We start from the raw sequence: 12,575 nt of genomic DNA, 5'->3' as shown, positions 1-12,575 counted from the left end.
CTTATTTAATTAAAACCCACCGAAAACACAAACCCATTTTAGCCCAGTTCCTTTTCCCTCTGTAAAATAAATAAAGTCCCCTTTCCCCACATTTTGCAAGAATTGAGTTCCTAATTTTATACTTAACTCGCATTATATACGTGGCAGTCATAGTGATGTAATTAAAAAATTTGGAGGGAGTAAATAAGCGCGAAATGATGGGTTATTTTAAAATTCGTTACCTTAAAAATTAATGAAAATGAATACAAACGGTTGATAATATTTAGATTTGATGATTCACAATATATCCGTACGATTAATCTTCTTCGTCTTGTTTAACATTGATTTTTTTATTTTTATTTTTATTTTTTAGTTTTTTGATTTTTTGAAAACAAAAATCAAGAACAGGAAATAAGAAATGTGTTTCTACTTTTTAATTGTCAAAATTTAAAGTTATCTTCGACCAAATTTTAATTTATTATACTACGTACTCTGTATCACCGTATGTCTATTATCATAGTACTCCGTATCATACAATATGGTTTTGAAAAATAAAAAACCATACGTTGATACCAAACAGACCCTTATATATTGTTTTTTTAGGACAATTTTCCACACTAAGTCAATTTCACAAACTAATTACCAAAAATGACGCGTGGCCAAACTATTCACCAAACTAAATTTCTGGGGTAAAACGCTTACCCCTGATTTTTTTTTTTTTAAAAAAAAAAAACAAAGTGTAAAACGCTACCTCAGTTAGCGTTTTATATGTATGACTTTTTTTTTATATATAATTTCGTAATTTCTGATTTAAAAAAAAAATGCCTTTTAGTGAAACGCTGACTCATCAGTCAGCGTTTTTTGGGTATTATGTTCCAGGAATCGAATTCGCAGGCTGCTTCACTCAAATTCTCTCACTTTCACTCTCACTTTCTCTCACTAACGGTAGAAGACCCCATACACTTTCACTCTCAATCGCCGCACTCGACGCTGCCGCTGCCGCCACCAGTCGCCGTTGCTGCTGCCTTCTGTTACACTCACTCACTCAATATTGTGGTAAACCCTAAATTCATATTAGTGTAATGTTTATAATTGCTCTTAATTGTGTTTAATTGTCGTAAATTGTAGCAAATTGTTGTAAATTGTATCAAATTGTTACTAAATTATTAATGAAAATGTGGTAAATTGTTGATAATTATTGATGGTAATGTGGTACATTGTTGATGAAATTGTTGATGGTAATATGGTACATTTATGTGAAATGTAAGGGCATTATGTTTATAGTATTAGTTTGTGGGCTCTTGTCAACAAATGAACAAATAATATGGCAGTAAAGATGGCCTTGTTTCATTGTTGTTACATTAGCTAGACATGTAGGTCCTTCTTGAATTGTGATATCACTATCCACTATTCAAGCTATGTATGGTTCAATTAGGCTTTTTTTTACCTCGCTCTAGATTTCAATTATCCTAAAATGTGTTTTGGTTGTTATGTAGAATATGGCTGCACAAAATGTAGTTTTTTTATGCCGGTGGGGAGGTGAAATTCTGTTTGTTGGACCAAATGTCGTGTATAATGGAGGAAATATGGAACCACTAACACTTGAACCGGACATGACTTTCAATGATTTGATGAACGAGGTTCATAGTAGTATTGGTTCAAACCCAATGAATGTTCAACTATAAAATGAGGCTTGAGACTATCAATGGGGTTCAAGTGTTGCCTATTTCTACGGATAAACATTTGAAAGCTTTGAGGAGCGTCGTTGCAATGAAGGGTGTTCCTACTGAGATATATGTAGAAATGGTGTCTATATGTACCTAACAAAGTACTCGGCCAGAACAACAAGCTACATATATTTCCGGTTACAACACAGAGTCCTTGCTAATGCCCTCACACGACATTCCATCAAATGAATATGGGATGGGATCTTTCAGTAGAATGCTTCACGACGATCAATTTCACATGCCATTTAGTTCTCATATATTTACACATGTACTTGGGGGGGGGGCATCTGTGGCAATGTTCGCCCAACCTGGTCCTTCGACATCAAATATTGTCATACCTTCACCGATGCAATTGCATAGTTATTCACCTATGCAAGATAATGTTCAAGCATCACCGTCTTAACTTATGGTAAATCATCTTGAAAATATTGTAAATAACGAATTGTCTGTGTATGATGTGTATGCGGAAACAAATGATGAGGCCGAGAGCGGAGAGGAGGAAGATGGACTTGACAACATGCATGTTGAACCTGTGTACACATGGAAGTTGGTGAGGCCATGGTTAGAACTCCCATACCTTGGTTTAGTCAGATAAATGAGAATTATGAAGTTGATCAGCGTTGGGCCGAATCGGGTAGCCATACATCATTTGTTCCCGGGGGAGAATTTGAGAAGGGCATGTTTTTTGAAAGTAAGAAAATGCTTCAAGAAATGGTGAAGATGTATTCTATACAGAGGAATCATTTCTACACCACGGTGACCTAGAATGAGAATGTCCTTCATCTGCGGTGCAAGAAGAAATGTGGTTGGTCGCTCTGGGGTACTAAAACAAGTGAGCACTCGCGTGGCTTTACCCTAGTCACATACAAAGGCTGGCACCGGGAGAACTGTGTCACTGAAGTACTCACGCGCCTTCCTATACACGGGACTGTGTTGACTAGACTCGCGTCAGTCGATCCCCCTAGTTTGGTAGCTCGGGTTCTCGGGGTTAGCCAAGTTGTGACGATATCAGGGGCTCCGGGTTGAGGACCGGCTGGATACGCGAGAATTTTCGTGTGCTGCCTGCGGACGCTGATGACGCCACGGTTCAGAGACATGCTCGAGCATACCTGTTCCTGTTCATCTCGGGCGTGTTGTTCGACAACAAGAGCGAGAGCCATCTGCAGCTTATTTACCTACAGCTGTTTGACCACGACTGGGATCATATCTGTGGCTACAGCTGGGGTAGTGCCTGTTTGGCGATGTTTTATCTCCAATTGTGTAGAGCATCCCATCGTGGTTCTTGCGAGATCGGAGGTCCTTTAATTGTGCTTCAGGTAACTCACCTACTTATGAACAATCTAGTTTGGCAATTACTTACCTAGTTTATACTTAACCTAGTTTTGTATTTTTGTATTACAGTTATGGGCTTGGGAGCACATTCATGTAGGCAGACCAGGTAGGTTTGCTGTACATCGTCAGGAGCAACAGGACCGGGACCAGCAGTACCAGGCGTACGTTGCTCCACCGCTCCCTACACCTGACGAGGCGTACGATTGCAGGTTTGTAACAGTTGTCATTATTTTAGACCTCATATGGTTTTATTTTGGTGGTTGACAAACTAAAACATTTTTTGGTATTAGGTGGGTGGTCCCTAGACTGACACATGCGCATACGACGAGGGGTCTTCCGTACTACCAAGACGCCCTTGACCGAATCACCGAGGATCAGGTGGTAACTTAAAAGGAATTTATAAACATTATTTAATATGTATGCTGTCTGTGCACTAACCTATTTACGATATTACTTTTAATGTGTTATTGTAGATGACATGGGATCCGTATGTAGCTGACTTAGTAGATGCCATGCCTGCACATCTGCTGGATCATCAGGCAGAGTGGCGTGCCAAGACACCCCTGATCTGTTTTAAGGTTGTGGAGAGTCACCTACCCGATCGAGTCATGCGACAGTTTGGACTACACCAGCCTGTCTCCTAGCAGTGTGACACTAGTATCCGCCTGCACGGCATTGACCGTCGGGGAAAAGGGGAGACAAACTGGTCACTGGAGCATGTGCGTTACATTGACCTATGGCAGCGACGATTGAAGTTCGTCGTCGCCGGTGATCCGTTCCAGGGCGTTATGGATCCTCACGATCTATACATGGTCTAGTACAGGCGGATTACACGGTGTTTTATCAACCCAGCTACACACTACCATCTACACATTACCATCTAGCCTTTGACGTCATTAATTAGCAGATATGTAAGTTTATTTAAATTACTTATTTTCATCAATTTTTAAATTTCTATATCATACAACTGACTGATCGATGATTACTTCAGGTAGTGGATATGGTGGCGGTGGTTGATGCACTATTAGACGCCCTAGCAGACGGACCCACCAGATCCCAGGTCGAGTGGGTGCGAGATATGGGCGTGGCTACCTTGCAGACATATGGTCATGGCTATCTCGTCCAACCGCGGGACGGTCATGGAGGCCACTCCATCCATTCACAGTTCGAGTTCGGCCAGAGTAGTAGTGGAGGTGATCCTACGTCACTCAGAGTCGTAGAGGATTACATCATCCACAGTTCTGCGCCCACCCCTACCCCGGAGGACCCATTGTCCAGCCAGCAGACTCCGCCACCGCCCCTAGACCCATTTACCACCATTACTCATTACAGGCGGCGTCGTGTTAGACGGAGGGACGACAGACAGGATAGAGAACCGTTACCCCGAATAAATGAGTCAGATAGTATTTAGTTGATTTATTTGCTGTAACGGATTTTCTAGTCTGATGTATATAGCACTTACATTATTAATATAATAAATGTTTTTGAATGAATCTGTGTGTGGTTTGAAGTTTAATTTTCTTATTTGTCCAAATCGGACTTATGTCATTCAAAATAGATCATTCTAGGCCGATATATATCAAACACAAAACATTTGGGCTCCATAATGAGAAACGGGGTAGAAGCGATGGCCGGTCGTGGTTAATGTGGTGGTTCATGGTGGTTGTGGTGCTGTTGGAGGTGGTTGGAGTGGTTTGAAGTGGCTAAGGGTGGACGAAAGTGGCGGGAGGTGGTGGTCGATGGTGGTGGGGAGGTTGGGGTTGGTGGTGGGGGTGGTGTTGGAGGGTGGTGGCTGAATGAAGGCTGGGGGTAGTGGGTTGGGGGCTGAATTTGGAGTGAGGAGGCTATTGGCTGCTGCAGTCTAGCAGAAAAAACGTTGTACTGAAGTTTTTCCCAACATCTAGTACATAAAACGCTGGCTGGGACAACGTTTTAGTGTATTTGAATTTTTATTTTATTTTTTTTTTAAATTTTAAAAATCTGAAATTATGAAAATTATATAAAAAAAAAAAGTCAACATTACACATTGAATTTTTTTTTTTAAAACCGGGGTATAAAACGCTATCCGAGATAGCGTTTTACCCTAAAAACTTAGTTTAGTAAATAGTTTGTCAGTCAACTTTAAAAAATAGTTTTGTAATTAAGGTTACTTTGAAAAAAAAAAAAAAAAAACCTTTTTTTTTAACCCTTTAAATAGCTGCACCCCCCTCTCTTTCTCTCTCCTCCGTTGAACCGCGTACTCCGAATTTTCCATTGGAGCTCCTTCAGAGCTTTTTCTCTTTCGTTGAAGCAGTTTCTGAGTTAAGATATTTTATTCTTGATCAGATTATCGAATATCAATTTTCTTATATAGGGTTTATCGTTAATTTAATTGTCAGTATAGTCAATTTAGGGTTCTTCTAAGGTGGAATCTTGAACTATTGATTATAATTACTGAACTTATGAAAGATTATAACGCTTGATTTTGTTGCTTGAATCTTTCTTTGTGCATTTTTCGTTGATATTCTTAAGCGAGAAGAATTTTACGTGATTGTTTGAGCCTAATTTGGTAATTGAGAGTTTGAGACAAATTTGATTGCCAATTTGTTGATTGTTCTTGCCTATTCGAGTATAAATGATGAACCCTTTTGAGGCTAATAGAGCCTGACCCCGAGCCGAGCATGAATTTGTGAGGCTAGCCGAGCCTGCTTAAGTTCTATTGAATTCGCTCCAAAGTTTAGCTCCCAAAAACCCCTTATAAGAAGTTTGATGATTAATTAGGCTTCAACACTATTGAATCACTTCAACCATTCAGCCTAATTTTGCAGGCGTTTGCTTATAACCCTTAAATGTGAGGATGGAACTATGAGTATGACCTTTACTCCCTGGGTCAGGGACAGGCCTGGTCAAGCTGTGGGTATTTGATAACTTTCTAATGTTTCGAATAGTGTGTTGCGGCCAGGCATGTGTTCTGTTGAAGAAAAATGCAAACCAGTGTTTGTTATATTAGGTTGCAAGCATTCTCGTAGCTTTAAATTGTTGCTGTTTCCTTTAGTTTTTTAGTTGAGAGAATTATTCCAATACCGAGGACAACCCTGTGAATTGAACTTTTGAAGGCATGCACAAAGACTTAACAATATCTGAAATTCCTTCCAATAGTACTCCTTTTAGAGGACATTGTCTTACTTCCCTTTCGAAGGCATGCACAAAGACTTCACAATATCTGAAATTCCTTCCAATAGTACTCCTTTTAGAGGACATTGTCTTACTTCCCTTTCGAAGGCATGCACAAAGACTTCACAATATCTGAAATTCCTTCCAATAGTACTCCTTTTAGAGGACATTGTCTTACTTCCCTTTCGAAGGCATGCACAAAGACTTCACAATATCTGAAATTCCTTCCAATAGTACTCCTTTTAGAGGACATTGTCTTACTTCCCTTTCGAAGGCATGCACAAAGACTTCACAATATCTGAAATTCCTTCCAATAGTACTCCTTTTAGAGGACATTGTCTTACTTCCCTTTCGAAGGCATGCACAAAGACTTCACAATATCTGAAATTCCTTCCAATAGTACTCCTTTTAGAGGACATTGTCTTACTTCCCTTTCGAAGGCATGCACAAAGACTTCACAATATCTGAAATTCCTTCCAATAGTACTCCTTTTAGAGGACATTGTCTTACTTCCCTTTCGAAGGCATGCACAAAGACTTCACAATATCTGAAATTCCTTCCAATAGTACTCCTTTTAGAGGACATTGTCTTAATTCCCTTTCTTGTTTTTTCCCTAGAATGAGGGTTCCTAGAATGATATTTGCCTTTTGTTTTGGAATGAGTACTTTATGAGAGTTTGAGACATTAGAAGTAAGGTTGGAATTTATGAGTTTACAATGTAACTAGAAGTTTTATGCTTATTCCCTAATTTCAAATGTACTTTTAATGTTAAGCAATGAGCTTTGTAACCAACTAACCTTTTCTTCTTGTCCTCCTAGCACAACCTCAATTAATAGTGTCAGAATTGTTGCATCACTTTCCAATTACCATCTTTCTACTACCTCCGTTTATATATGTTAGTCCCATATACTATTTTTGGCGTTTTAAAAAGATCTACCCATATTGAATATATTCCTTTTTTAACCTATTTTTATTTCCTATTATACCCTCATTGTCCCATTAAAATTCCCAATCATCCTTGATTCTATTTGGATTTTTTTCCTAGATTTCCACCGACATAACTTCATTCATTGAATTCTTTTATGGCTTCTTTCAGTTCCGGATTCTTCCACTCTCTTCTCTTTCTTCAACCTCTCAATGGTCTTCCGTGGTACATGAAGAACTCTAGTTTTCTCTCTCAATTTCAAGGCTAATCCTTCATAATTCTCCTTAGTTCTTCGACTTTGGTCAGTTAGAACAGATTTGACAAAGCCCTATGTTTATTTTGTGAAACCTTAACTTTCTCTCTCCTCATAAGCTTGTATATCTGGTACTAATTTGACTTATGATTTGTTGATTATCAACAAAATTGTGTTTTCTGTCACTTTAATGGTCTTTTAAGACTAAAACCTTGTCTTGATTTTGGCATAGATCTGTTATTAACGTCGTTCTTCGTCGTTTTTCTCTTCTCAAATAACAACCATGAAGGACATGAATAATTCTGAGCGAAAATTTGCAGAATCCGGTCATTTTAATTTTCATATTTTCCATATCTTAAACCAATCAGATTTCCCATCCCCAACTTTTCTTGGTATGACGGGGTTCATATTCCTTTGAATTGATTAGGATGAAAGTACAACTAAAGAATTTTGGCAACAATCAATTTGTAATGCTTGTTATTTTTCACGATTCATTTTTTTTCAAATTTTTTTTAAAAGATATTTGCTTGGTTTATTTTTTATTTTTTTATTATTATTTTTTTTTAAAATTTTAATTTTTAATTTCTGAAACCTTAAAATACGTAGAAAAGACCAACTGCAAAAAATAAAAGTTGTATTTTATTTTAAGTATATTTCAACATTAGAGGGGATTTTCAGTACTGTATAGAATAGAAGATTCTGTCTTCTTTTTCGGTTGTTAACCTGCTGAGTCCAACCAGAAAGACAGTCTCCTTTAGCTCTGGCGTGATTCATTAAATGAAAGACGCTAAGAGCAAACCAAGAACGGAAACGGAAGTCTTTATATCTTTAAATACTTAATACTCCATCTGTAAACTATTTATTGATTCTATATCACTCATACAATACAACTCATATCTACAAGTCGGAATACTCCTATTAGTGGTTGAAGCAAGGCCAGTTTGACGGCAGGTAGTGAAAGCAGAATCAGACTCTCGTACAGCCTTCCTTCCCCAATAATGCTGCTCAGGCCTATCTAGAGGCCAGACATCCAGCATTTAAATCTGATTGGTTAAAGCTTATGAAATGTTACATTTGATTGGTTAATTGTAATGGTAGTGGGTTGATGACATGGCAATAAAATCCTAGCTAAGTCACATGCTCACCGCAATTATGGTATGTACTTTCCCAAAAATCAGAAAATTGAATAAAGCAAAATTAATAATGAGCTGGAATATAATTTAATGCTATATTCTTAAGATTCTTCTTTTCTTATTTTACGTGATTGATTCCATATGGGACTAACATATGGAAACGGAGGGAGTAACTATTTTGTGTCGCTTTCTTCTCAATATAACTGTCATCCAGTCCATCCAAAAGATTGTGCTTTAATGGAAATGTTATCAAAAAAAGATTGTGTAAAAGCAAAGACCGAAACATTACTTCTTATTTTCTTCAGTTGCTTTGAATGATTTAGCTTTACAATTTCCTACATAAGAAATTTTATACTATCTTTCAGTCTTTCAAAAAGGCTATTTATAAGCATCAACCTCTTTAGAATTCAAACCTTTAGTGTGGAGCAAGTGGAACAATGTTTTTAGTTATGAAGGCTGTAGATGGACTAGATTTACTAAATTTTTTCTCATGGATGAATTCTGCATTGGATTTATTGATTCAATTTGTCACCTGAACAAGCTCTTCAAGTATTTTATGGTAAGCTAAGGTTGATGATAATAACTAAAATGATGATTGGTATCACCTATGAAGTATTATTGATGTTATTAAAGCTTTATTGTATCACCGGTTTGCATAATTTGGAGACTATTGCTCTTGGTAATGGTATCCAATGGTCATCAATCTTCTGTGTGCCATGAGAATGAGCCAATCTCATTCTTGTAGTTCATCATACTTGGGTGCTCTCTGTCCACTTGTCCAGCCATGCCATAGTGTCATACTATGTCAGTTCATAAACTTTTCTGATATCTGGTTTACTATATTTCTTTTATAATCTAGTGTGTGTGTTCCCCCCCCCCCCCCCGTATGCACATTCTATGGGTTTTCTGTTTCTGTAGCATTTATTGCTTTCTTGGTCTTGTTTGAGGGTTGTATTGTACTATTGTGTATGATTGGCCACATGGGACATACTTTTCATTTATGTGTTTTCTAATCTGTGATTCACTCAGTCAGTCAGTTTAATGGAGTACAAAGTTCATGCATTTCTTTCATAAAGGGGTTTTAAGATGTTAATTATATATACAAGTCTTTTGCATTGTCAATTACTCTTGTTATGTGTCTTGTGTTGACTGTTCTTTTTCCAGTGTTGTTAGCTTCACGATATGGGGAAGAGAAAGTCAAGAGCTAAGCCTCCTCCGAAGAAGAGCCTCAAACTTGATACTGTTTTTAGCTGCCCCTTCTGCAATCATGGGACCAGTGTAGAATGCCGCATGTAACTATACTTCGCATCTGACTTACGTTTTTCTGTTTGAGATCATGAATCTAAAGGGGAAGTTAGATTTGCTGATTAAATCCAGTTGTTCAATGAGGTATAACTGTGTAAGTGCTTGTTTGGGTGACATGGAAAAATATGAGAAGTTGAATTTCCTAGGTAGTGGAAATATGAGGTATTGAGGTGTTTGGTTGGAAAATATATAGGAATTTATACTAAGTTCTACTTTACACAAATTGAAGAAAGAGGTAAGTGGAACTTCCTGTGTGTAGTTGGATTTTCGATGTTGCTCAAACTCTTCATTTTACATCAAATGCTTGTGCAAAATCCTTGACACGCTTACATGGGTATGGACACTTAACACTTCACTTTGGCTAATAAGAGTGTTTTTATAAAGAGCCAAGTATGTCACTTTGGACATGCACCTAAGTCTATAAAGTATCCAAGGAAAGTAGCAAATCAGCAATGAATGAGGCAAATTAGTATACTTCCTTGGAAATGTATGAGTATATCTATGGGCAAACAAACATCCTAGGAAACGGTACTTCCTAACTTCCTATGTTCCAACAAACACCCATAAAGTTGCATTAGGCTTCATTAGATAACAGATTAATTTTTTGTCTTAGTCCAAAATGATGGAGTATCTTTGTAGGAAGTAGTAAAGGATAGAACTATAAGACCCAAGAAGTTGATAGTTTGACATGTTAACATCCATCTACTTACTATATGACAGTTTTGAATTGCTCACGAGTTAAAATTTGACCCCAGCTAAACAAAAGCTCACCAACTGAAACTATAATCTTGAAAGATTTGTTAGCTTGTTTCCTTCCAAATGCACCACCAAATCGCCTACAGAGCCGAGCCCTTTTCCAAACTTCAGCAAACCCACTTTCATCCTCCTTATCCAATCAACAAAAACATCTTTATCGAATAGGGTTTAATAAATCTAGCACATCTTTTCACCGAACTAGGTTGAAATGATATCACTTTTTAAGCAATTAAAACCCTGCCTGGAGGAAATAATGAAATTAACATGAAGGGGAGAGTGAATAGTGAATGTGACACAGCTATGTTCTAAGTTCTAGCCATACCACGAGTCCATGACTATTTCTTTCTTCTTTGTGTTGTTTAGATGTTACTGTATTCATGAAGAATATTTCATATAAAAGCAGTGTAATTGGGCTAAATTCTGAGCTGACATTGTATTACTTTACCTGATTTCTAGTGATATGAAGAACTTGATAGGCGAAGCCCAATGCAGGATCTGTCAAGAGAGCTTCAGCACTTCAATTACAGGTACTTTTCTGACCCTTACTAATCGATCATCAACTCGCTCTACCAGTGTATTAAAAAGCGCGCCTAGGCGCTGAGGCGCAAGGTGATAAAGGATATGCGCTTAACTTGGTCCAGGCGAGGCGTTTTTGGTTAGGCGCACAAAGCGCGCAAGAGGCGCACCCGAAGCGCACCTGAACCAAACTTCAGCCAATTTTTTTTTAACTGGCCATATAGTGTGCCTCACTTCAAAGGCGCACCTAGGCGCTGCAGAACCCCTCTCGCTTCAGTGAGCCTTGAGCTTTTTTATACATTGTGCTGTACATGCTGTCTGGCTTTGCATAATTTAATTACATGCAACCTTGATTAAATTAGAGAATTTTGCACGTCATTGGGTTCATTTTGAAATGATGAACAAGGTCATATTCCAGCTAGTATTAATTCTGGACATCTTAGTGGGTTTGTAAATTGTTTGTTTGTTTGTTAGTTTTTTTTTTTTTTTTAATTTTTATTTTATTATTATTATTACTTTATGAAACCCAATTTCTTTTTCCATAGTAGGGAGATTTTCCTGTCATTGGGATGATTATGATTTGATGATCAATGAATAAAATTTTACCTAGTGGGACTGGTATTTGAATAATTCTTTATCTGGCCTCATGTTGGTAGATTAGTTGATTGTCCACCCAAAAGGAAAAAAAAAAAAAAACCAAACCTGTTTTGCTGCTTATCACGGAATCTACCCACAATCTTCCTCTACTTGCTCTATTTCTCTATCCTCACTTTCCTTCCCTGCTATGGCAAACGAGGTTGATGTTTTGCCTGTTAAATTGGCATATTAAAGCTGATGTTATTGCTGTCCATTGCAAAATTTGGATTCAATTTTCATATACTATTCTGTGTATAATCTGAGGATTTGAGTTTATCTGATATTATTTTTTGTCCCTTTCCTTTTGGTGTCTGCAGCTCTGACTGAACCGGTTGACATGTAAGTCTGACTTACACAATATCTTGTGAGTTCTACTGTCTACTATATCTCTTTATCTTTACATTACTTTTGTATTTACAGATACAGTGAGTGGATTGACGAGTGTGAGCGAGTCAATACTGTGGAAGATGATGCTGAATAATAAGATTACGAAGGGCAAGAAGGCTATTGTTCTGTCCAATGAAATAATCGTCCCTTGCCCATTGTTTATGCTATGGATGTGCTGGATTAGTGGAACCATATGTGTCTAACTACTAAAATGTGGACTGTATGTAAACTTTGTATTATGGGAAATTCAGCATCTCATGTTCAGTGACTATGGTAGATTTTAGGTGCAGCAACTGATTTGTTCTTGTAAGTTGTAATACATGCCATCTCGGTAGCTTGCTTTCTGAATGTAACACAACTATAATACTGATCAGCTAAGAATACTCTGAAGTCTGAACTAAATGTTTGGTCTTATTTAATATTTTCATCAGTCCCCTCTAGTTATATATTTCTTAAATGAATGAAAATTTTGG

General features: G+C 37.6%; 1 protein-coding gene across 1 annotated transcript; it reads left to right on the top strand.

Moving 5' to 3' along the window:
* The first annotated feature begins 5,190 nt into the window (after positions 1 to 5,190).
* On the top strand, positions 5,191 to 12,504 carry LOC110730509 (transcription elongation factor 1 homolog). The gene is made up of 5 exons (XM_021910309.1): positions 5,191 to 5,339; positions 9,667 to 9,794; positions 11,020 to 11,090; positions 12,033 to 12,054; positions 12,136 to 12,504. The coding sequence occupies exons 2-5, from the start codon at positions 9,685 to 9,687 to the stop codon at positions 12,194 to 12,196; spliced, it is 264 nt and encodes an 87-aa protein (XP_021766001.1). The 5' UTR covers positions 5,191 to 5,339; positions 9,667 to 9,684; the 3' UTR covers positions 12,197 to 12,504.
* The last annotated feature ends 71 nt before the right edge of the window (positions 12,505 to 12,575 follow it).

This window comes from Chenopodium quinoa, unplaced genomic scaffold, assembly GCF_001683475.1.
Source record: "Chenopodium quinoa cultivar QQ74 unplaced genomic scaffold, ASM168347v1, whole genome shotgun sequence".
NCBI lineage: Eukaryota > Viridiplantae > Streptophyta > Magnoliopsida > Caryophyllales > Amaranthaceae > Chenopodium > Chenopodium quinoa.
Note: the sequence above shows the minus strand (reverse complement) of the source record. Positions and strands in the feature narration are given on the sequence as shown.